Source organism: Octopus sinensis, linkage group LG26 (genome assembly GCF_006345805.1).
Source record: "Octopus sinensis linkage group LG26, ASM634580v1, whole genome shotgun sequence".
Lineage (NCBI taxonomy): Eukaryota > Metazoa > Mollusca > Cephalopoda > Octopoda > Octopodidae > Octopus > Octopus sinensis.
The window spans coordinates 19420554-19445705 of NC_043022.1; the positions used below are offsets into that span (position 1 = coordinate 19420554).

The 25152-nt window shown below is 36.3% G+C and overlaps 1 protein-coding gene across 8 annotated transcripts in view; it reads right to left on the reverse strand.

Annotated features, from left to right (window-relative positions):
• The window catches only part of LOC115224830 (E3 ubiquitin-protein ligase MIB2-like), a 75579-nt gene that overhangs the window by 16119 nt on the left and 34308 nt on the right, over positions 1-25152 (reverse strand). For 7 of the 8 annotated variants that reach the window (XM_036513596.1, XM_036513593.1, XM_036513595.1 and 4 more), the window contains 4 exons: positions 20329-20459; positions 19581-19729; positions 10487-10643; positions 3975-4129 (listed from right to left, as the gene is read on the reverse strand). In XM_036513596.1, coding sequence (XP_036369489.1) covers positions 3975-4129; positions 10487-10643; positions 19581-19729; positions 20329-20459 — 592 coding nt within the window. The remainder of the gene's footprint in view (positions 1-3974; positions 4130-10486; positions 10644-19580; positions 19730-20328; positions 20460-25152) is intronic. The other variant, XM_036513597.1, reaches the window with a different exon arrangement.

The following is a 25152-nucleotide window of genomic DNA, read 5'->3' on the forward strand; positions in this document are numbered from 1 at the left end:
TCCACTTTTCTTCGTACCGTGTTTTCATGTGGAGAATGTTCTGGTGAATCCTCTTGCCGTACTCGTCAGTGACAGCTCCAAGAGTTGCAGGGTAAATGTCCAAGTGAGAGTTCAAGAAATAGACTTTTAGGTTCATACTGCATCCCAAGGCCTTGTATAATGTCAGTAGCTCCTTTCACACTGCCAGAATAAATAGTTCACTGCTCTGTGATTCCCCCTAAACTCTCTTCAAACTTTCTTAAATGACTGCCACGCAGCGTTTTCACCACCATTGAGCTCTTCATAAAATATTTGGTCTCTCATCAGCTCCATAATCTAACAAAAATAACTTCCTTGATTTTTGCTCCACTTACTCTTGAAAATTCAGTTTTCAAGTGCATGAATTCATTGCTAGTTCTATCTATACCTTTGATGAAATATGCAAAAAAGACATATAAAATTTCTCAGCATCAACAAGGGGAGGATTGTTGATATTCTTTGGTTCAGGAGTCAGAGATCGTTTTTGGCCACACATTCTTTACACAATGATTTTTTCTTATTCCGACTGACCCACACAGAAAAAGCAACAAAACTTGATGTAACCCAGCTGCATTCCAAGAAAAAGTGCTACAACCTTTAGGTCACCACAGATAGTCCACCTATGTTCTTCATACTTAATTTTTTAAAACAGAAGCCTTATACTTTCATATATTTCCTTTGTGTTAGGTGCATGGGTCAGAAAAACAGTAGGAAACTGATTCCCATTGCGGAGTAAAACTGCTTTCAAGTTTACTTTTGAGGAGTGAATAAACAAACTCCACTTATTCGTGCTATATTTGTGGTTAAATTCTTCCATAACAGAATAGACATCATTACAAAACACCACACCATCCTCAAGTGAGAAAAAATTGGCAAAATCTCAATGCCATGTATTATAAAAACTAACATTGGTCTCTTTCTGAAGAAGATTCCAGTCCTTTCATCTGGAACCAAGAAGTTCAGCTTGCTTTTTCGACACGTTTAAATTCCACACAAGATCATTCAGATCTCCGTGACTCAACAAATGTGATTCCCTTGAAGAACAGTTAGGCTCAATGTCCATGTCTTCTGTTTCTTTCTTTACATCTTCATCACTTCTCTAGTCGTCACTAAGTGTCATTTGTTTTGGAGGGTCAGGTACAGGTAAATGTTGACTGTGAAGTACTGGTTTCATAGCGGATTGTAAGTTAGGATATTTTGCAGTTTGCTTGGATTTTGATGTTATAATTTGAATATTCATCATGCAGAAGTAGCAATCTGAAGTGTGATGTTTGAGTTGTTTCCAAATTATAGGAAGGGCAAAAAGCATTGGCCGTGAACTTTGATCTATGCAGTGAGAGGCCTGACACATATTACACAACACACGAGTGGCCTAGCTTTTATCCTGGTCACTCACTTTGCAGTCAAAATACTGCTCATAGCACTACTTAATCACTGGCATGAAACGCCGTCTTTGTAATTCGAATGTTCAGTCACTGCAAATATAGCAAAAGTTGTTTGCGATATTTATACTGTTTCTTGGCGTTATGGAGGTGAATGGAATGTGTGAACTTAGTACACAACCGCACGCCTACTCTTCAAGTACAATACTGACAAAGTATCGGTGACTCATCAACTCAGTGTTGCCAAGTTTCGGGGACTCATTGATTCAGATAGCGAGATTTATGCTTTCATAAGGTTAATTCTATTCATGTACAATTAAATCAGAAATATTTCTTAAACTGTTAGCTTCATATTTCAACAGTTTAACTGAAATTTACCCACGCAACAGGAACTGAGAGAAATATCGTGGAACAGAGAAAGTGTGTGTGATACAGATAATTTGACATTTTTAAAAAAAATTCTGCATGCAAAAACATATCATACAGGTATTCCTTTTCTTGGGACAAATTCTTTGTTGACCAGTGTAAATGGAGTATTGGGCATGGTAAAGAAACATGAACAAAAATGAAGACGCTATACCTGAATCCTGAACAGTACACAGTATTCAAAAAATAGCCTTGCTAGGAACAACCTTTATCATACGCAAAATACTATCCATTCAATATTAAAACCTAAACAAATCCCACAGACACAAGACACACTCCATACAGCAATTCCATAGTGAAGTAAACTTCCATAAGCAGGGTAAATAACCAAGCCATTACACACTCAACACACAGTACAAGCAATGATACAACGAAAAACTACTCCTCACCTCAAGAGACGAAAACATCCAGTTCAGTACAATACCGGGAAGAGTTTCTACACTTCCAACAACAGAAAAGAACACACAATGCTTCACACACACACACCAGCAACACGGTGATAATATAATAATAATAATAATAATAATAACAATAATAATAATAATAATAATAATAACAACAACAGCAGCAGCAGCAGCAGCAACAGCAACAACAACAACAGCAACAACAACAACAGCAGCAGGAACAACAACAACGACAACAATAACAATAACAATAACAATAATAATAATAATAATAATAATAATAATAATAATAATAATAATAACAACAACAACAACAACAACAATAATAATAATAATAATAATAATAATAATAATAATAATAATAATAATAATAATAATAATAATAATAATATATGCCCAGATGCAGTACTAGGCAGTGGTTCTCATGGCTTCTGATCTTAACTGATTGGAAGTGTTATCATGTACATTGTTTTGCCTTGGTATAAAAGATGGGCTACAGCAAATATTCTTTTCAATACCACAGATTTGCTTATCAGTTGTTTGACCATAACCAGTTGAGCATGTCCCTTAGTTGCTGACAATATGTGCATCTCTGATCATGAGCAGAAGTAGTGGGGGAGCATCATAGCTGTGTGTTGAAAGGAATTCTTAGAGCTTTGGATAATTCATCTTTGAAAACATGGGTGGTTCGTTCAACATCCTTAAACAATCCTTATTCAGGAACCTTTTGAGCGAGATGGGCTACTCGACCAGAAGAAAATTCTAACTGGGCCCCACCTGCAAAGTCATATGCTGTTTATCTTGATATGAGATCACCATGTCGCGCACATATAGTTGCGATGCATGTGCCTAGTGTACCCTTATCAGACGGGTAGTCATGATGGGTATACTGGGCTTCGTATATTTTACCCCGGTGTCACTTTGATGGCATTCACTGCTCTCTCACTCAATAATAATAATAATAATAATAATAATAATAACAATAATAATAATAATAATAATAATAATAATAATAATAATAATAATATAATAATAATAATAATCTGTTCATTATTTGCTAGACTAATCTAACTAGAACATTGACGGCAGCAAGCTGGAAAATGTTTTAGGACGCCGGATAAAATACTTAACGGAATTTTGTCCGTCTTTACTTCCTGAGTTCAAAATTCGCCAGGGTCAACTTTGCCTTTTACCTTTCAGAGTTGGTAAAATGGGTAGAAGTTGAGTAGTGTAATCGATGTAATTGACTAAACCCTTCACCTTCCATATTCCTGGCATAGTGCCAAAAATTGAAACCAATGTAACTTTCTGTAGAATGAAAGGATCAAATTTCACCAACCGACCGCTGCGTTACCCATCTGATTCAGGAATAATTATGGGCACCTGATATTTCTCTATGTTTTCGCACAGTCTGCTGGAAATAGCAACTAAATCTTCAAATCGAGTCCTACCGTCTTATCTTTAAAAAATGATGCTGGAAAATATGATCTTAGATACAGCATTCCTGAAATCGGATGCTTCTCAACGGCTGGAATACATATAATCATAGGTCTACTTGATGAGGACTAAGTCAGCGGTAAGCAAAAAGGAAGGAAGCAAGCAAGGTCACGTTGGATAGTGTACATCTAAATATTATATTCATGAAAAAGATGTAGATCACGACTGAAAGATCCTTGATATTAAAGTATGTTTCATGAGATTAATCTACAGCAACAGAAAAAGTCATTGGAAAAAAGTTACTTACAAATTATTTCCGTTGAATGCTGCATGGTGTAAAGCATTGAAGCCTCGTTTGTTACGTATTGTGAAATCAATTTTGGAGTCACTGATTAACATATCAAAGATTTTGTCGTTCTCCTTCATGATAGCGAGGTGTAGTGGCGTGTTTCCGTTGGAATCCTGGAAATAATGATAATAATAATAATAATAATAATAATAATAATAATAATAATAATAATAATAATAATAATAAATAATAATTAGTAAATATAAGGACCTGGAAATCGAAATACATTAGTAAATATAAGGACCTGGAAATCGAAATACATTAGTAAATATAAGGACCAGGAAATCGAAATACATTAGTAAATATAAGGACCTGGAAATCGAAATACATTAGTAAATATAAGGACCTGGAAATCGAAATACATTAGTAAATATAAGGACCTGGAAATCGAAATACATTAGTAAATATAAGGACCTGGAAATCGAAATACAGAGGATGTGGAATCTTAAAACAAAAACTGTTCCTGTTATTGTAGGTGCCCTAGGTATGATAAAAAAGGGATGTCAGAAACACCTAGACAATATCCCTGGAAAACCATGTCTCAAGGAAATCCAAAAGATTGTGCTAACAAGTACTGCCCACATCCTTAGAAAAACTCTATCAATGTAAATGTCTGTGTTTGCATTACATGGAGATATATCTCTACTTCCCCTCCCCAAGCTTTCAGCTATATTTCAACAACTCTTAACCTTCACTTGCCCTAGGGCGCTGGGTGTGCCCCGGCAGGTGATTGCATCAAACATGCAGATTAAAAGTAAATGACAATGATAATAATAATAATAATAATAATAATAATAATAATAATAATAATAATAGGCAATCTACGATAGAATAAAGGTAAGACCATAGGAGAACGATAGCGACATTATTTGCAACCTTAGAAAGGTTGATCGATAGAAATTGAACCAAGAAACTAAAAATGTCAATGAAATTCTGAAATACATCAGAACAAACAACATCACAGAAACAAGTAATTTGATCAAGGCAGCAATATTGTTGAAGCAGAAAATGTGGGTGTCGATGTCAAGAAAAAGAAACATAATGGGAGTGACAAAGGAAGAATCCAGGCAGGGTTAGACCGGCTCTCGAAGTAAATCTCGAAGAGAAAGGGGAGCTTAAAAGCGAACAAAATTACAGGGCGCTGAAAAGGAAGTATAATATTGAGAGAATGGGCCTGAAAGTAGTAGTGGAAGAACTGAAACAGCGCCTCGTTGCAAAGAAAGCGAAGATGGTAAGAGACGACCAAAGAATGAGGGGTTACCACCAGAATAGGTTATTCAGAATATATCAGAAGAGATTCTATAAAGAAATAGATGAAGGATGTACAGATGAAAAGTTGATACCAGATAACAGCCAAAGTCAAAGGTTTTGGAGTGACATCTGGAGCAAAGACAAGGAGCACAAGAATGATGCTGAATGGTTGCAAGAACTGAAACAAACAGTAGTCTGTCCAAAACAGGCAAAAGTAGAGATTTCGGTTAGGGAAATGAAGAAAATCATCAAACAAATGAGCAATTGGGAGGCTCCGGGACCAGATGGAGTTCAAGGCTATTGGATAAAAAGATTTGGTGAATGTCATGCACGAATAGTTGCGCAACTCAACACCTTGTTAAATGCCGACCAAGCAACAACAGAGTGGTTGACATTGGGTAGGACAGTGCTGAAAAACACTGAAAAACATAGGAAAATGCAGTACAGTAGACAATTACAAGCCGATATCTTGTTTGCCCCTTACGTGGAAGTTATTGACTGGAATACTCGCAGAGTCAATGTACAAACATCTGGTAAAATATGGAGTCCTGCCACATGAGCTGAAGGTTTGCAAGCTTAAATGCAGAGGTACTAAGGATCAACTCCTGATCGACAAAACTGTACTGAGAGACTGCAAGAGGAGGAAAAGTAACTTAGATATGTCATGGATCGACTATCGCAAGGATACGATATGATCCCACATTCTTGGATTATGGAGTGTATGAACCCGTTTGGGATTGCATCGAATGCTGAGCGATTGCTTGGAAAAGTATGGCGAAGTGATGGACGGAAGCGACGGCATGTGGAAGAAGTTTGGGGACAATAGAAATCAAGGGAGGCATTTTCCAAGGGGATTGTCTGTCCCCACTGATCTTTGTACTGTGCATGATACCACTAACACTGATTCTGATGAAAGCAAAAGCTGGGTGTGTATTCAAAAGCCGCCAACAAAAGTCAACTATTTGTTATTCATGGATGACCTCAAACTTTATGGTAAAGATGAAGCCCAAATCAGTTCCCTTGTTGATACGGTGTATACCTTCAGTGCTGATATCAGAATGAACTTCGGACTGAGAAAGTGTGGTGTGTTAGTCTTGAAGAGAGGAGAATCAAATGTATGGACGGACTAACGATACCGTCGGGGAAGGTTATGAAGCAGATAGAAGAAACGGGCTATAAGAACTTGGGGATTTTGGAAATGGATAAATTGATGGGGGAAAGAAATGACAGAAAAATTTAAGGTGGAGTACTTACGCAGACTGAGACTGATCCTCAAGTCGAAATTAAACGGACGGAATAAGATCGAAGCTATCAACACCTGGGTGGTTTCACTCCTTAAATATGGAGCAGGGGTAATCGCAAGGACAGTAGACGAACTAAACAGCTTAGACAGAAAGACAAGGAATTTGCTAACTAGATATGGGTCATTCCACCCAAAAAGTGACACAGACAGAATGTATGTACCAAGAGCAAGAGGGGTAAGAGCACTTATTGGATACGAACACAGCATTAGAGCAGAAGAAAATAGCATAGGATGGTATGTAAAAAAAATTACACAGAACTGCTTTTATTAGAAGTAGTAAGGCCAGGATTGAGTAGGATGAAAGATTGCAAAGATAAAGCACTGTTCAAGAAATTGAGAACGAATGAAACTGAAAATAGGTGGGTAAAGAAACGGATGCATGGTCAATTTCATAGCGATGTTGAAGATAAGACAGATAGAGCAAAAGATGGCTGTGGATGACTAAACGTGATTTAAAACCGGAATTGGAGGCTCTAATCTGTGCTGCCCTAAATCAAGCACTAAGAACAAACTACATTATTTCAAAATTTTGCCATAAAGGCATGACACAGAGTAGCTTGCGGGCTGGACAAAAACAATGATGTAAAAGGATAATATTGATGGGAGAAGATAAAAAACGCCCGCCGATTCTTTGCTTCTCTAACACATTATTCTTTTCTTTTTCTACACAGAAAAATACAAAACGAGGTATTAAACTTCTTACTTCAGTTTTTACAATTAATGGACTTAATAGTCCATTACAAATTGAGGCGCTGAGCCTCTTACACACAATAGTATATAATAGACATTTAGGCACTAAGGCCTCTTTATCGTTCCTCCCCGGCCAGGTTGTATACTTCCCGTAGGAAATGTTCCAGCTCCAGGTCGGGGCCTCAGAAGGCGAACCTAAACTGGTCCTTTGGGAAGGAGTCAATCACCCTGAACATATCGCCTTCCGATCTGACCTCTGTAGTCACCTGCGGGGCCAATCCGGGTCTTCAGTCCAGGGCATGGGCTCCTCCCTCCGGCCCTCTAGCTTCCTTAAGAAGCTCTGTATTACCCTTCCCTTATGGAAGAAAATAACGAAATCATTCTCATCGCTCTGGGAGGGGCCACAGTTTCCTCTGTCGGTGGCATACTTCCCACCGACAAAGTTTCAGGGCATGCCGGCAGTGTACCATCAACCGCCAGCAATGTCCCGTTCTTTTCTTTTTTTCTTTTTCTCTCCTTTGCTACGGGTGGGTGAGGTACCTTCACTTTATCCACAGGATCTTCCTCCCCTCCCGCGGCTTTACGGTCGTTCGGTGGGCAAACATTGTTGACCACGTTCCTGCTTTTTTTTCCTTTTTTCGAGGAGGTCTTCACCTCCTCGACAGCCTCCATCTCTCCCTCTGATGTAGCTTCCACACGGAATACTGTCAGGACATGTTTTGGAGCCGTACTGAATTGAAGAATTATTGAAGGCGTGACTGTAAGGTAGGCATTTGCTTTGAGTGGATTCAGTGGAGTTATGTTGTTTGACATTGTTTTTCTTTTTTCGAATAAAAAATCCTCACTGGGTCTCGGACATTTGACTGCTGTAATAGCGCTAAGTGACTATCTTAGCTGTGAGAATTGTTGTTTGGTAGGCGTGTCCCACCACCAAAATTTGTGAAAATTCGACCGATTCGTGGAGGATTGTTTTGTGTGTTCCTGCTGCTACTGTGACCTGGAGTACCTGTGTGGAATACCTGTGTGCCAGGATTGCCGAGTGGTCGGAATTGTGTTGCCGTCTCTGCTCTGTGTTTCTGTTTACTTTTTTGTCTGTTTTTGAACTTTGTTTGGACCTTTTTGTTTGAACATTTTTTTGTACTGTCCTTTCTTTTCTGCAAGCATGGCAAAAAAGATAAACACTGCGTTGGAGTGGGAGATTGTAATCCCCCACCCCACCAACCAGTGAGTAAAAGACTTCAAGGAGAGAACGGTGGTTTTGAGGACGTATTCCAAGTCTTTCGACACCATCACTGTGTACTCTCAAATTGAAATTGTTGGCAGAATATCTGCCAACTATTAAGTCTATTGCAACGGGTGTCAAATATGCAACGGTGAGGTTGCATATTTGCACCTTGATGGCATGCAATGCTCTCTCACTCAATAATAATAATAATAATAATAATAATTATTATTATTATTATTATTATTATTATTATCATCATTATTATCATCGCCTTTGCACAGCTTCTACAGCTGGAGATGTACTACAGTGTCAGCTGTTCACTACCAGTGAACTATAGCAACACATCTTATTTTTTCGAGCAACTTCCGGAGTATTCGAGCGGTTCCAAGCAGTGGTGTTTTGCTATAATATAATATCTATATAGATATATATATATAGTCAATCCAAACAAGAACAAGGAGTATATAATATATGTTTATACACACACACACACACACATATATATATATATATATATATATATATATATATATATATATAATGCATATATATAAATATATATATATATATATATATATAATTAGTGAATTGAAGAAATGGAGTTGAACGAAGATTGTACAGAATTCCTTTTATTACATTCTACACATGTTTCAAAGGCCACAATTTTCCAAATTCTGATTGTGGTCTTTGAAACATGTGTAGAATGTAATAAAAGGAATTCTGTACAATCTTCGCTCAACTCCATTTCTTCAATTCACTAATTATATGAAACTTCAATTATCCGCACCAACGCACGGTTGCAATACCATATGGTCTTAACTCCAACCGTCTTTTTTTCTGCTGTGATTTTTGCTACACAGGTATCGGTTAAACTTTTGAATAATCCGTAACAAGATAATTCATCTTTCCATTTCAACAAATATATATATATATATATATATATATATATATATATATCTATATATATATATATATATATATATATATGAATAAATAAATGGAGTTTAACGCAGGTGTAAATCAAATATATTTACTTTCGACACATGTTTCCAAAATTCCACTGATACTATTTAAAAGATAAATAGTATAAACAATACAATCTTCTCTTCAGGAAAGCGTTAACAAGGTAAAAATACACTCATCTATATATATATATATATATACTAGCAGTATCGCCCCGCGTTGCTCAGGTTTGTAAGGGAAATAACTATAAAGCATTTTTAGAGAGTTATGCCAAAAAATAGCCAAAAATGGAAAAAAATGATGGTAAATTTTTTTTTGAGAGTAATAAAAGGTTGAGTTGCGTCCCCTAGACAGTCTGTGGTTTGTTTTTTTTTATTCTCGACCCCATGTCGAATTTATCGATTTTTTTTCAGAACTGGGGGAACTTTTCAAAATTTTCGCTGCGTTAGTTTTGAATTATGACATTGGGCTATGTGTGTGTCAAGTTTCATCAGAATCGGTTGAAAGCCGTGGTCAGGGTGAGGGTACGAGAAAACAGACACACAGAAACACGCACAGACAAACTGCCGTTTATATAGAGAGATATATATATATATGTATATACACACAGCAGTATATAAACACACATATGTGTAACTATATACCTGTATATTACTCTTTTACACTGTTACTTGTATGAGTCATGTGTGTGTGACCATGCTGGAGCCCCGCCTTTTAGTTGAAGAAATTGACCTCTGGAGTTAATCTTTGTAAGCCTGGTTCTTATTCTATCGATTTCTTCTGCGCAAGATATCGACTGAAACCCGTTTTAGTGATGCGCACATGCATACAGACAAACATTCTCAATTTTATATATATATATGTGTGTGTGTGTGTGTGTGTGTGTGTGTATGTGTTTGTGCGTGTTTGTATGTGTGGGTGTATATATATGTGTATACATATTGCAAATAAATACAATACTTAAATGCGCTTTCGGCTTTTGGTGAGGTGTGGTGGGGGAGGAGGATTCTTTTTGAATATCTGTTTATGATGACTAACCTGAATATTAACCGCAGCTGAATGCTTAAGTAATACTCGAACACACTTGACAGACTCACTGCTCACTGCTATATGAAGTGCAGTAAAATGCTTGTCATTTACAGCCTTAATGTTGGCTCCTTTTGACAAAAGTATTTCCATTACTTCTGGCTGATCGCTAGAATAAAAAAAAAAGATTAAATAGCATAAAGCTAAACGAAAGATAATGAGCTGAATGATTTTTACATTGGTTCAAGATGATGGTAATAGTGGTGGTAGTAGAAGTAGTATTGAGTGTAGTGGTAGTGATGATGGCGGCATGATGATGAGGATGAGGAAAATATTCATAGGGAAAGACGGGTGGTTTATCAATAAGATTTCTTTCTGATTTTGGCACAAAGTCAAATATCTTCTGTGTGTGTGAGTGTGTATATTTGTGAGTGTGTGTGTGGTGTGTGTGTTAGCGTCACAGTGCTCCACTGGTACTACGTTTGTTCACCGTGAAGGGAAGAGAGACGATGAGTAGATTGGTGCAATTTTAATTTAGAACCAAATGACCCAGAAGAAATACTGCAAAACATTTTGCGCGACACGTAAATGTGCTGCCAGTTAGTTTTCTGCCTTTAGAGCAGCAAGAGCCACAACAGTAACATCATCAACAACAATAATAATAGTAATAACAATAATAATAATAATAATGATAATAATAATAATAATAATAATAATAGTAATAATGATGATGATGAAAATAATAATAATAATAACAATTACAAGAATAATAGTAATAATAACAATAATAAGATTTAATGATAATAATAACAATAACAATAACAACAATAATAGTAATAATAATAATAAGAAGAAGAAGAATAATAATAGTAATAGTAATAATGATGATGATGATAATAATAATAATAACAATAACAACAATAATAGTAATAATAACAATAATAATAATAATGATAATAATTATAATAACAATAACAACAATAATAGTAATACCAACAATAACAATAATAATAATAATAATAATAATAATAGTAATAATGATGATGATAATAATAATAATAATAACAATAACAACAATAATAGTAATGATAACAATAATAATAATAATGATAATAATGATAATAACATAACAACAATAATAGTAATAATAATAATAATAATAATAATAATAATAATAATAATAATAATAATAATAAGGGAGAACACCGGGGACGGGGAGAACACCGGGGACGGGGAGAACACCGGGGACGGGGAGAACACCGGGGACGTTTAAGATGTAAGAAGGAAAATTCAGAGCTCCGAAATCTATCCACAAACATCGAAAACAAGGACATCCTATGGAGCCAAAGATTTACTAACAAAGAATTGGACTGTGTCCGAGTAAGTAATACTAATTGAAATTTATTACTATTTTCGAAACGAAATGATGTATTTTGACTCGATATTATCTCCACCTATAAAACAACACATGTAAACAAGCGTGGAACATCACGATCATCCCCGACCTCAAACACCATGTACAAAGGAACTACGAAGAAATTAAATGCCACCGATACTATTCAACCCAAGAATAACAATCGAGCGGTACGTACATTAAACTTACAACAAAAAATGTACGAAAAACTACACGTGCGAAATAATGTGACAACAGAAATAAACGGACCGGTACCCTACGAAAATGACGACCGTCAAAATAATGGGCCGGACGTTGTACCTCATGTCCCGCAAATAAAACCCAAAAGACGTAAATGGACACGTGAGGAATACATTTCTATCTTACACGCATACTTCACAGCAGTACTCTACCCACAAAATGAAAATACAACAACACATACATATAAAATATGGAAGGAAAATAATAGAGATATAGACTTGGATACAGCAATGAACCCTAATAAATTAGCTAACGTACGAAGATACATTCTCAGCACAAAAAATATCAGAAATAGAAATAGAACACCTAAAAGAAAACATACACCAGGAAAATGTAGATAGAAGCCACACAACAATGCCCAATAATATAAACACTGAAACTGTAAAACACGAAGACAAACGCAACATTCCCAACAAACACGATGTAAACAACGAAGGGGAGCCTAATGATTATGATAATATAAAAAATAAAATAATCAAAGAACTGAAAACCACAGAGCCCAAAATGGACCACCGACCATACCTCCCAAGAATAAAAATAAACGAAATAACAACACCAATTATAAACAGCATAAACCTAGCCGTCACTGAACTAGCCACTGAAACAAAAAAAAAGTGATATCACTGAACTAAATGACTTGATATACGCAGCAGCCACTGCAGCCAAAAAAGAAGCTGGATACTCACCCAAACCCGCCCAAACAAGAGTACCACCACCCAAACAAACCCTGTGGATAAATAACATCCAAAAGAAAATAAAAAAAATTAGAAAAGACCTGTCGATTCTTAATGAAATCAGCAAACAATCAACGCTACTGAGCAACAAAAAGAGGACAAAAATGCTCCGCAAATATAACATCACAGAAAAAGATTTGCCGGAGATAAAAGAAAAGCTGAAGTAAGATATCCTTGCCAAAGCTCAAAGGATCCGCCCGTACGAGAAACGCCAACGCTTCTTTGAACAGAACAAAAAGTTCAACACCAACCCCAAAAAGTTCTACCAAGATCTGGGAAAAAATAAATAGAAGTCACTGCAGCACCAACGGCAGAAGAATTGGAAGAATTCTGGAGAGAAATATGGTCGGCGAACGAACAGCAAGAAAAAAGGAGTATCAAAATAACAAACTCGGCATCTGAACAACTTTGGACCCCCATAACAACTGAAGAGGTCACCCAGGCACTGCAAAAACTAAGCAACTGGAAGGCACCTGGGCATGACAAGATCCCCAACTTCTGGTTGAAATATCTAACAGGAATGCACAAAAAGCTGGCTGAAAACTTTAACAGCATACTAGCAGAGCCAGAGACAATGCCTGAATGGCTCACGAAAGGGAAAACCATCTTAACTCCCAAATCAAATGAAACAGAAAAACCAGAAAACTACAGACCAATAACCTGCCTCCCTACTATGTTCAAGGCATTTACTGCAGTGATATCGCAAAGGCTGAACAAGCACCTGGACGAAAACAAACTGTTCCAAGAAGAGCAGAAAGGATGCCGCAAAGGCTCATATGGCTGTAAAGATCAACTAATGATTAATAAAGCCGTAACTGAAGACAGCCACAGAAAGAAGAAAGGCCTCAGTATGGCCTGGATTGACTACAAAAAGGCGTTTGATAGCATCCCCCACACATGGATCCTTGAAACACTAGCCATTAACAAAGTAGCACCAACAATCATAAAATTCATAGAGCACTCTATGAATAAATGGCAAACAGTCCTACACCTCCAAACAAAAGAGGGACTCATGAAAACCAAAGACATCCCCATCAGAAGAGGAATACTCCAGGGAGACACGCTCTCTCCACTCCTTTTCTGCTTGGCACTGTCACCTCTATCTGATATGCTAAATAGAACTGGATGCGGATATAAATGTTACGGCAAAACGATCAGCCACCTTTTATATATGGATGACCTAAAACTATACGCTGCAAATGACAAACAGCTGGAAACACTATTAAAGACAGTTCATGGATTTACCAAAGAAATTGATATGAAATTTGGATTAGAAAAATGCGCCAAAGTAACCATGAAAAGAGGAAAACTAGTTAAGAGTAACAACATCACACTAATAAAACCAATGAAATAAAAGAATTAGACCAAAGCCAAACTTACAACTTAGGAATCCATGAACTAGATAAGACACAACACACACAAATGAAAGAGAAAATAAAAAAAGAATATTATAGACGATTAGATCAATACTAAAAACAGAGCTCAATGCTAAAAACAAGATAATAGGTATCAACACTTTAGCTGTCCCAGTTATAAGTTACAGCTACAATATCCTTAACTGGACACGAAATGAACTGTCCAAAATAGACAGGAAAACAAGAAAAATACTGACAGGATCTAGGATGCATCACCCAAAATTTGACATAGAAAGACTATATATACAACGTATAGAAGGTGGTAGAGGCCTTATACAGCTGGAAAACTACTATAAAATAACCACCATAGGACTGCAAAAATACCTACTTCAGAAGAAGGAAAACTGATCCAGATAGCAGCAAAACACGAGCAAAACAAAAAACTGTTCTCAGTATTTAAGGAAGCTGACAAATACAAACAAGAAATCATACCACCTAATAACACGAAGAAGAAGAAGAAGATCATGAAGAAACAACAAAAGCTATAAAACAAATGAAATCCAAACTAAAAAGAACAGCAACGAACCATGATAAAACGATGGCAAGAAAAGCCCCTTCATGGTAAATACTGCACTAAACTAAACGCAAAAGAAATAGACAAAGAAAAATCCTAGCAATGGTTGAGAAGCTCAGGACTCAAAGCAGAAACAGAGGGATTTTTAATTGCAGCACAAGACCAAAGCCTCCCACCAGAAATTACCAAAAACATGTAATGAAAAGAAATATTACAAGTAACTGCAGAATATGTGGAGATGGACAAGAAACAATAAATCATATTATCTCTAGCTGCCCAGTCCTGGCTAAGAAGGAATATATTCACAGACATGACAGAGTTGGAACCTACATACACTGGAAGCTATGCCAACATTATGGAATAACAACAGAAAAAGATGGTATAGGCACACACCAGAAAAGGTCACAGAAAACGAGAAAGCAACCATACTCTGGGATATGCCGATACACACAGATAGAGAAATTAAGGCCAACAGACCAGATATAGTTGTCAGAGATCATGAAGAAAAAAAATGTTTTCTAATTGATGTATCAATACCGGCAGATGACAACGTGTCTCTAAAACAAATGGAGAAACTCTCAAAATACAAAGACCTGGAAATAGAGGTAACTAGAATGTGGAATCTGAAAACGGAAACAATTCCTATCATAGTAGGTGCATTAGGCATGATAAAAAAATATTCAGACAAATACATAACAAAAACACCAGGACTTACAAACACATATAACATACAGAAAATTGCACTACTAGGCACTGCACACATCCTACGCAGCACACTTTCCATACAATAACCATCAGAGCATCACAACAAATCACAGCACATACCCAGGGCACACAGAACTGCGCTCGGTAGTGAAGTGAAAGCACGCTATAAAAATAAAACTACTGAATAATAATAATAATAATAATAATAATATAATAATAATAATAATAATAATAATAATAATAATAATAATAATAATAATAATAATAATAATAATAAAAGGTCACAGAAAAGGTCACAGAAAACGAGAAAGCACCCATACTCTGGGATATGCCGATACACACATATAGAGAAATTAAGGCCAACAGACCAGATATAGTTGTCAGAGATCATGAAGGAAAAAAATGCTTTCTAATTGATGTATCAATACCGGCAGATGACAACGTGTCTCTAAAAGAAATGGAGAAACTCTCAAAATACAAAAACCTCGAAATAGAGGTAACCAGAATGTGGAATCTAAAAACAGAAACAATTCCTATCATAGTAGGTGCATTAGGCATGATAAAAAAATATTCAGACAAATACATAACAAAAACACCAGGACTTACAAACACATATAACATACAGAAAATTGCACTACTAGGCACTGCACACATCCTACGCAGAGCACTTTCCATACAATAAACATCAGAGCATCACAACAAATCACAGCACATACCCAAGGCACACAGAGCTACGCTCGGTAGTGAAGTGAAAGCACGCTATAAAAATAAAACTACTGAATATAATAATAATAATAATAATAACAACAACAACAACAACAACAACAACAACAACAACAACAACAACAACAACAATAATAATAATAATAATAATAATAATAATAATAATAATAATAATAATATAATAATAATAATAATAGTAATAATAATAATAATAATAATAATTATGGCTTTATTTACTGCCTGATGCAGTACCAGGCAGTGGCTCTCATGGCTTCTGATCTTAACTGATTGGAAGTGTTATCATTTACATTGCTTTGTCTTGGTATAAAAGATGGGCTACAGCAAATATTCTTTTCAATACCACAGATTTGCTTATCAGTTGTTTGACCTTAACCAGTTGAGCATGTCCCTTAGTGGCTGACGATATGTGCATCTCTGATCACGAGCAGAAGTAGTGGGGGAGCATCATAGCTGTGTGTTGAGAGGGATTCTTTGGGGTTTGAATAATTCACCTCTGGAAACATGGGTGGTTCGTTCAACATCCTTAAACAACCCTTATTCAGGAACCTTTTGAGCGGGATGGGCTACTCAACCTGAAGAAAATTCTAACTGGGCCCCACCTGCAAGGTCATGTGCTGTTTATCTTGATATGAGATCACCATGTCGCGCACATATGGTTGTGATGCATGTGCCTGGTGTACACTTATCAGACGGCTAGTCATGATGGGTATATTGGGCTTCGTATATTTTACCCCAGTGTCACTTTGATGGCTTTTACTGCTCTGTCACTCAATAATAATAATAATAATAATAATAATAATAATAATAATAATAATAATAATAATAATAAGGGCCAACATCAAGAACTGACTCCAGATGCAGAAGACAAGAAAGAAATTTGGGGAGGGTTGCGGAACAAGCCGGTGATCTATAAAGAAAGCGTGGAGTGGCTAACAAATGTGGAAAGACAACTTGCAACTGTCCCAAGACAAAAGGACGTTGGAATTAATCTTTATACAGTGAGACAAAATTTTTAAAATATATAAAATCGGAAAGGAACAAGCCCAAGCGGTGTATAAGTCTATTAGCTGAAGGGCGTTTCATAGTTGCGTGAAAGGATTGCTGCTCAACTGTATGACTGTCTGTAGCAAGGTCATGCCCCTGCCTAGATGACAAGTGGATCTCTTGAAAGGGAATTTGGCATCGAATTTTCGACCTATAACCTGTTTACCAATTATGTGGAAATTTATGACAAGTATCTTAGTTGAAGAGTTATACAATCATCTGAAAAGTAGGAGTCTAATTTCAGAAGAACAGAAAGGATGCAAGAAACAAAGTAAGGCGATAAAAGATCACTTATTAATTAATAAATGATAATTAGAAGTTGTAAAAACAGATTGACTGGACTGAATATAGCATGGATAGATTAAGAAAGTATACTACATGGTACCATACAGATGGATAAGTGAAAGATTGAGCATATTTATGAAGTAAAAAACACGGAGGAATTGCTTAATGAAAGTATGAAACATTGGAATACTGAATTGATCGGAGGAAAACAAAAACTCGGAAAAGTGAACATAAGACGTGGAATATTCCGAGGTGATATCTTATCTCCATTACTATTCGTATTTGTCATGTCACTACTCACTGATATTACAAAAAGTTAAAATAGCTTATGATTTGGGAAAAGAAATAGTCAGACAAGTCATTTCTTATCCATGGATGATACTAAGGTTTCTGTGGAAAATGAGAAAGCGCTTGAAATTCTTGTAGATACTATTTGCATTTTCTCAAATGGCATAGGTCTGCAATGTGGGATAGAAAAGGGCGCTACTTTGAAAATAAAACGAGGAAGATTTGAAAGAAGCCAGGGAATTGAAATGCCAAATTAGCAAACAATGAGGCCGGTTGAGAAAGGAGAGTGATACAAATACTTGGGAAGCAGACGAAGTAAAAAATGACGAAATGAAACAAACTACCAGTAAGAGGTACATAAGAAGATTAAGAGAATTATTGCAGTCAACGTTGAATTAAAAAAATATCTTAAAATCTTATTGAAGTAATACATTCAAGAGCAGTACTCTTAGTCAGATATGGAGTTGAAATTATAGACTGGACAGAAAAGGATATAAAGAAACTTGACAGAAAAACTAGAAAGTCGTTGACAATGTATGGAGCCCCCAAACAAAAAGCTGATATCAACCGCCTGTACTTCAGGAGAAACCGGGTTGGAAGAGGCTTAATAACAGTAGAAGAATGTGTAGAGATTGAAAGAAAAAAGCTTAGTAGAGTATCGACACAGCAGCGCAGAAAAAGTACTAAATACAGTGGATAAAGAACAGGTGATCAAGCGTGTAATAGGAGAAAAGGACAATAATGAAAAACAAAGAGAGCATGTCAGACAGTTTGAAGAAAACCTTCGCATGGCCAGTTTTGGAGAACCATTGAAAACGTATATGGCGCAAAATTCTGGGCTTAAAAAGGGACATTTAAAAATAAGTAACAGAGAGCCTAACTGCAGAATCCCAAGATTAAGCGATAAAAACAAACTTAAGAAAAAATATACATGGAGAGAATGTATCAGAAAAATGTAGAGCCAGTGCCTCCATTTCTTATATAAGCAATGGTGGCACGACCAGGTGGTAAATGCTTTACACTGGAAACTTTGCCAGAGATGGAGATTTGAAGTTGGTGATACATAGTACAATCATTGAATCGAAAGAGTACTGGAGTAGAGAAATGTAAGATTTTGTGGGATTTTTCTGTTCAGACGGACAAGAAGTTACAAAATAATAGACAGGACATAACAATTATAGATAGGGAAAATCGAAGTTGCTTGCTAATCAGTCCATCAAGCCCGTTTCATTCTACGATCGCAAAGAAAGAAGACGAAAAACAAAAAGAAAATGTACAATTCGTTAAAATCTGAAACGGGAAGAATTTGGTGTCTGAGAATTGTAAAGGTAGTGCCAATAATAAATGGTGCGTTGGGAACAGTAAGCCAAGATATAGACAAAAGGTTGAAGGAGATTGAATGTTTGTCTCTTATGGATAGCGAAGGATTATCGGGAGGGTTCTAAGCACTTGAAAGGCTACTGAAAACTTGTGGTTAAGTAAGGTTACAGGTAATAACCCGCTACCCACATAAATCCTACCAAGAATAAGACGGAACCTGAGTCAGTCCAAATAATGATGATGATGATGATGATTATGATGAGGATGATGATGATGATTATGAGGATGATGATGATGAGTATTAAAAATACAAAAAATGATTAAGAAAAACGAAAACATGATGAAAAGCAAAGTATAAAAGAAGAGGTGTCAAAGACAGTTGGAGCATGCTCTAAAAACCTACCGGTATGATGAATAATGAAGAGCTGTGTCTCCGTCATCGTCTTGTATCTCTAAATCTGCCCCGGCTTCCAGCAGCATCAATACAATGTCTTCATGGCCCTTACCACTGGCAACTTGTAGGGCCGTTCTGTTAGAACTTTTTACATCAATCTGATGTGAGAGAGAAATAGATGAAAAGAGTAAGTCCTGAGAGTGGTTGACTTAGAAGTAGAAAGACAGACACAGAGAAGAGAGAGAGAGAGAGAGAGAGAGAGAGAGAGTAAAGTTGATAGAGGTAAAGAAACAAAGAGAGAGACCAAGTTAGTCGTTTAGTTAAGGGTGGTGCCTAAGCGACGAAGATTCTCAGACTAGAGAATTAAAAAGCTATAGTTGTACTTGTTCACTTATTGATGACGTACCAGGCAGGATTATAAAGTTCCTCGGTTTTACTATTCACTCTGGAAGTTTACTACTTACTAGCAAAGTATTAGAACAGTGCAAAAGACATCGACTCTAAACCTCATCATCTTCAAAAAAAAAAAAAAGAAGGAAGGAATGGAGAAGAAAGCGGAGGAGAAGGGGGAAGAAAAGAGAAAGATGAAGATGAAAGGAGATTAGGAATAAAAGAGGAACTACAAGGAGACGGAGAAAAAGATAGACAAAAAGTAGATTGAGAAGAAATAGAATAAAAACAAGAAAAAGGGGAAAATGCAAGGAAAAAGGAGACGAAGAAAAAGATGAAAAGTTGATGAAAAATGATAACAGCTTACTTCACTTCGTTGGTTTTTGATGAATTCTCGCACATTCTGTATATTACCTCTAGCAGCATCCTTTACAAACCCATCAAGAGGTGGGGTTCCAAGATTTTCGAGAAGGAGCTTTTGCAGAAGATTTCCCAGTCCTACAGAAGTAAATTCAATGTGAAACTATATTTTTTTTAATGTTCGTAATACGATTGCTGCAGTACACACAGGCGCGCGCGCATGCACACAAATACACAGCTACACACACACGCGCGCTAATTTATATTTAGAGAGAGAGAAGGGAGAGAGAATGAGTAAGTAGGCAAACGAAAGAACGAGGCATTCATCATATTCAGTAGTAGTTACATATACATTTAGCTATCTGAGCTCGATGAGCTAGGTTTCTATAAGAAGCCAACGAATAAAAAGTGCAATAACACTCTTATATAATAACTAGCAGAAATACTTGTCACTGATCGGGTAATTAATTTTATTCTTCCTCGGGATCCATATTCAAAGTATCATTATATATATAATTTACTCCTGCTCTATGTGTGTATTTTATCAGAGAAAAACTAATAATTGAAGTAGAAAAAAGATCAATTTCATACATGGACTTTTGTTTGTTTATTATAAGACCAATTTAAGTGGGTTGAATATGATATTTTATTTATCTATACACTAAGGGCAATCATATTATACACTTCATTTAAATAGGTATTTTACTCTTTCTTGAATGTAATGATAGTAATGGAATATATTGAAGTATTCATGTTGCATTAAGAGCCAATATTTCTTTATAGGCAATGTTTTTTGTTGTATTTCAGGGAGCATAAACAAAAATATTTGCTTCTGGTCGCACACATGATGCTCCTACATAAAGTTGGCCATGTGAAAAGAATGGTTCTTCGAATTGCAATCTACCAACCTTTAGTGTTTCGCCCTGACTTTTATTAATGCTCATGGCAAAAGGAACTCAGAGAGGAAACTATAACCTCTTAAACTGGAATGGGACATTAGATGGTATAACAGTTGTGCGAGGAATGAAGACTGTCTCACGTTTACCACAGCCAGTGAGAATATTTGCCTCAAAGCAGTTCCTTAGGAATTTGTGCACAATTAGTCTTGTACCACTGCATACTTTTGGCTGAGACAAATTACGCAATAGCATAATAAGAACCCCTTTTTTCAGGTAAAAACAATGAAGAACTATACCTGGTGGTTCTAGTGAGTTCAAAATTTCGATGGGGGTAGTTAACTCTATACTTATCAACAAAATTCTCAGTTGGGTTACAAGTGAATACTTCACTCGGAAGTTTATTCAATAGCATATTATTAATACTGTTTACAGCAATATTTTTTTAAGCCAGGATATCTCGCTCACAGATCCAATCTGTATTGTTGTAATTATGAAGAAGATTTGGAAAGATTTCAGCCGCCAAATCCTCGACGGAAGCAGCTGAGTTTAAGAAACTCTTCTTCATCAATTGCAACTTTCCCTTTACCGAGTTTCAAAAGCTGTTCTGCAAATAGTTCAACTGATTGATCTCTTGAAAGCCTCGATCTTATATTTGTCGACATTTGAAGTGTTTTGTTCCTCTCGGAACAACTGACAGTGATTGTCGGAAGTCTCCTAACAATAATACTGCCACATTTCCAATTGTGGAATTACAATTTCTAATTTCTCGTAATGTTCTGTCCACAGCTTCAAAAGCCTTTTTGTGGGTCATGGTAAATTCGTCCCAGACAGTTGAGTGACACCTTTGTACCAGTTCAACCATTCCAGAATTTTTAGATATATCACAAACTGGATATTCTTTGTTAGATAAATCTAACGATAGCTTGAATGTTGAATGGGCAGTCTGACCTCTGGGTAGTAATGTTGCTGCAATCCCAGAAATAGCAGTAGCTAAAGTTATTATATTTGCTTGACGAACTTTAGCCAGGAGGAGATTAATTACAAATGTTTTCCCTGTACCTCCTGGAGCATCTAAGAAATAAAGTCCTCCTATGTTATTGTTAATTCTTTCTATGACAGTGGAACATGCATAACGTTGATCAGGTAGAAGCTTGAGAAGATTATCATTGATGTACATAGTTCGTCCATATCATAGGAAATTTCCCTCATTATTTCAGTTCCCCTATATTAGTTAGTGGGAGACCTAAAGTTTCTATAGGTTCACCTCCCAACGAAATAGTTTGATCTTCAATTTCAATTAAAGCCGCATTGTATATATCATCAGCTGAAACCAGTATCTTGCTCAGGATTACTCAACTGAACTTGGTGCTTGGAATATTCAGCAAGATCATTTCTGAACTTATTTCACAGTTCAACAGGATTACTTACTTCACAATGTTTGAGAATAATCGCAAAAAAAACTCTCAAACTCTTTGGCGTTTTTGATATTGAAACTTCTTCCAGTGTTGCTTCCCACTGCTGATCATTTGAAAGTAAACCTAACTTCAGATGCGCTTCTCAATATGTTTTGTAAATCTCACCATCAACTTTTTTCAAACTATCCCATGAAGTTGGTCCTCTTTTTACACGAAGAAGTATTTTGAGATGAAAGCATTCATTTTCGTTAGAATATACAGTATATATTCTATCAATTCTACCAAACTTAATCCCAGAATGACCTTGACCCTTTGTACCTGTTTTGCGTCAATTATATTTATTATTACTCCATGTGTACTAAGAAGGAACCTCGTGATATAGCAGCGTTTTTGCAAAATTGTCCTTCCGACAAGGATTGAAAAAGGCTGTTAAAATGGTATCTGTTGAATGTGAAACTTGATTTGCAGCTGTCACCGCAATGAAATAAATCCTTTGACTATTTTCTAAATGCACAGAAATGGTTGGGTGCCTTTTGTGTGTTAGGAATCCAAATATGCGCCAGAACGTCTCATTACTGCTTATATATCTCCCTATTTGGTATTGTTTAACTTCGTTAATATTTTCTTGAATGGCAAACGGAGCAGCATCACTGCCTTTATTTATGTATTTGCATATATACTTTATGCTCTCCGTCGAGTTACAATACTCTTCACTGATATGAGCATTGAAAATCTTTGACAGAAAAGGGACTGAAAAGCATTCTTCATCGATTGTCTACGATTTCCAACTTTGGCTCGCTTCCCTCCATCTTCTATTTTCCTCCTTCTGTATTTAGGATATCCATCGGTGTCAAATTGAGTGTGATAAATAAAATTCTTTGGATTTCTTTTGTGCATTTCCCTTCCTTTATGCATGGTTAGTGAGGGTTTTGAACACAACCAGCGCCATGACCATATGAGATACCACGATGTCACAGAGTTTGCGATCAATGGCAGGATCAGGAAATTCGCCCGAAATTATAAAATCAATTTGATTTGAGTTAACTAATGTAAAATATGGGCATGAGGTAATCCCCTTTTCTACAATTCCACTGTATACATGGAACAGTGAACTTCTCCAAAGAGATATGACTTTGAATAGAGGTGCATCATCTTATTTAATTTTAAGAGAAAAAGCCCGTGCTGTGAGATCATGTCTATGAAGTGCTCGTTGATCAAGAAAGAGTTCCTTTTGTATTTCAGGCCATTTTGTGTTACATGTGAAACTTAACTTATAAATAAATCTGGCCTACCATATTTTTGTACATGTCATTGAATTTCGTGTTCTTTCAACGATATGGCGGAGTCCACCTGTGAAACACGACGGAAGGATGCACAATTGTCCCAGATTATTCCCATAGCCATCATTATTTATACTGTCCCCTGAAGGCGAATGTCTGAAGCAATCTGAAGCTCTTTATGATGTGTTCTTACATAGGTGAGTCTTTCTGATCCAATCGTGGCATACATGTCAACGACAATGTTTTTAAATACTACGATGCAATAAATCCCTACTTCGAAAGTCCTACGCATAAGACGAAATGTGTAAAAAGCCATACAATATACATGTTTCTAGAATTTTCTCCTCTCTGAGGAATTCCAAAGTGATATCCATCTGATCTATTTGGAAAAAAAAACAACGGGTACTTTAGAGCATCATAGGAGCGATGTGTATCAACCGTTGAATAGAACAATCTCGACACTTTATAATATATCCTGTTTTCCACTTTGTTCACCTGTTAAAATTATAGCAACCTGATTTGTCTCTGGTATATTGAAATGCCGTGAATGCCCAGTCGGGAATCTTCCATCAGAATTGATCACCAATTGAAAATTTCTGCTTCGTATTAGTACAAGGGGACATTTGAAACTCCTGATATAAATATTATTGTTATCAAAGTTTCAGCTTGTTTTTGCATATTCTTAATGAAATATACTTGCAAAAGTATATGGGCTTCATTTTCTAGTGGCAAAATGCTACCAATTCGATTATATACTTGTCCTTGGATTTTGAATGAGGGCATAAATCCTCCCTCATTCAGAAAATTTGTTCCAACTGAACTCATTTGGAAAGCATTATTATAGTGTTGCATGTTTTGTAGAAATGCTTTGAATGAGGGGAAGTTCCATAAAGAAAATTTTTCAGTTCTTCAGGATGGTCAGGAAAGAAAAGTAGCATACTTTTCTTCCTCCTACAGCATAACTCAGGTGATAAATTTGACCATTTTTAGCACCAGAGTAATAGTATTGGTGACACATTGAGCCAATTTCAGATTCATAGCAATGATTAGGGTTGTAATTGAAAGCGGAAAGACGCCATTGCTGACATGATCTAGCTTCGTTGTGCCTGATTCGCTCATTTTCATGTCTATTTGCAATTTTCTTGTGGCGTTTCTTGAATATGATGTGATACACTTCGAAAACGATGAATTGCAAGTCGTGCATTTCTTTCGCCTTCGTTTTCTTCTGCACAATGAG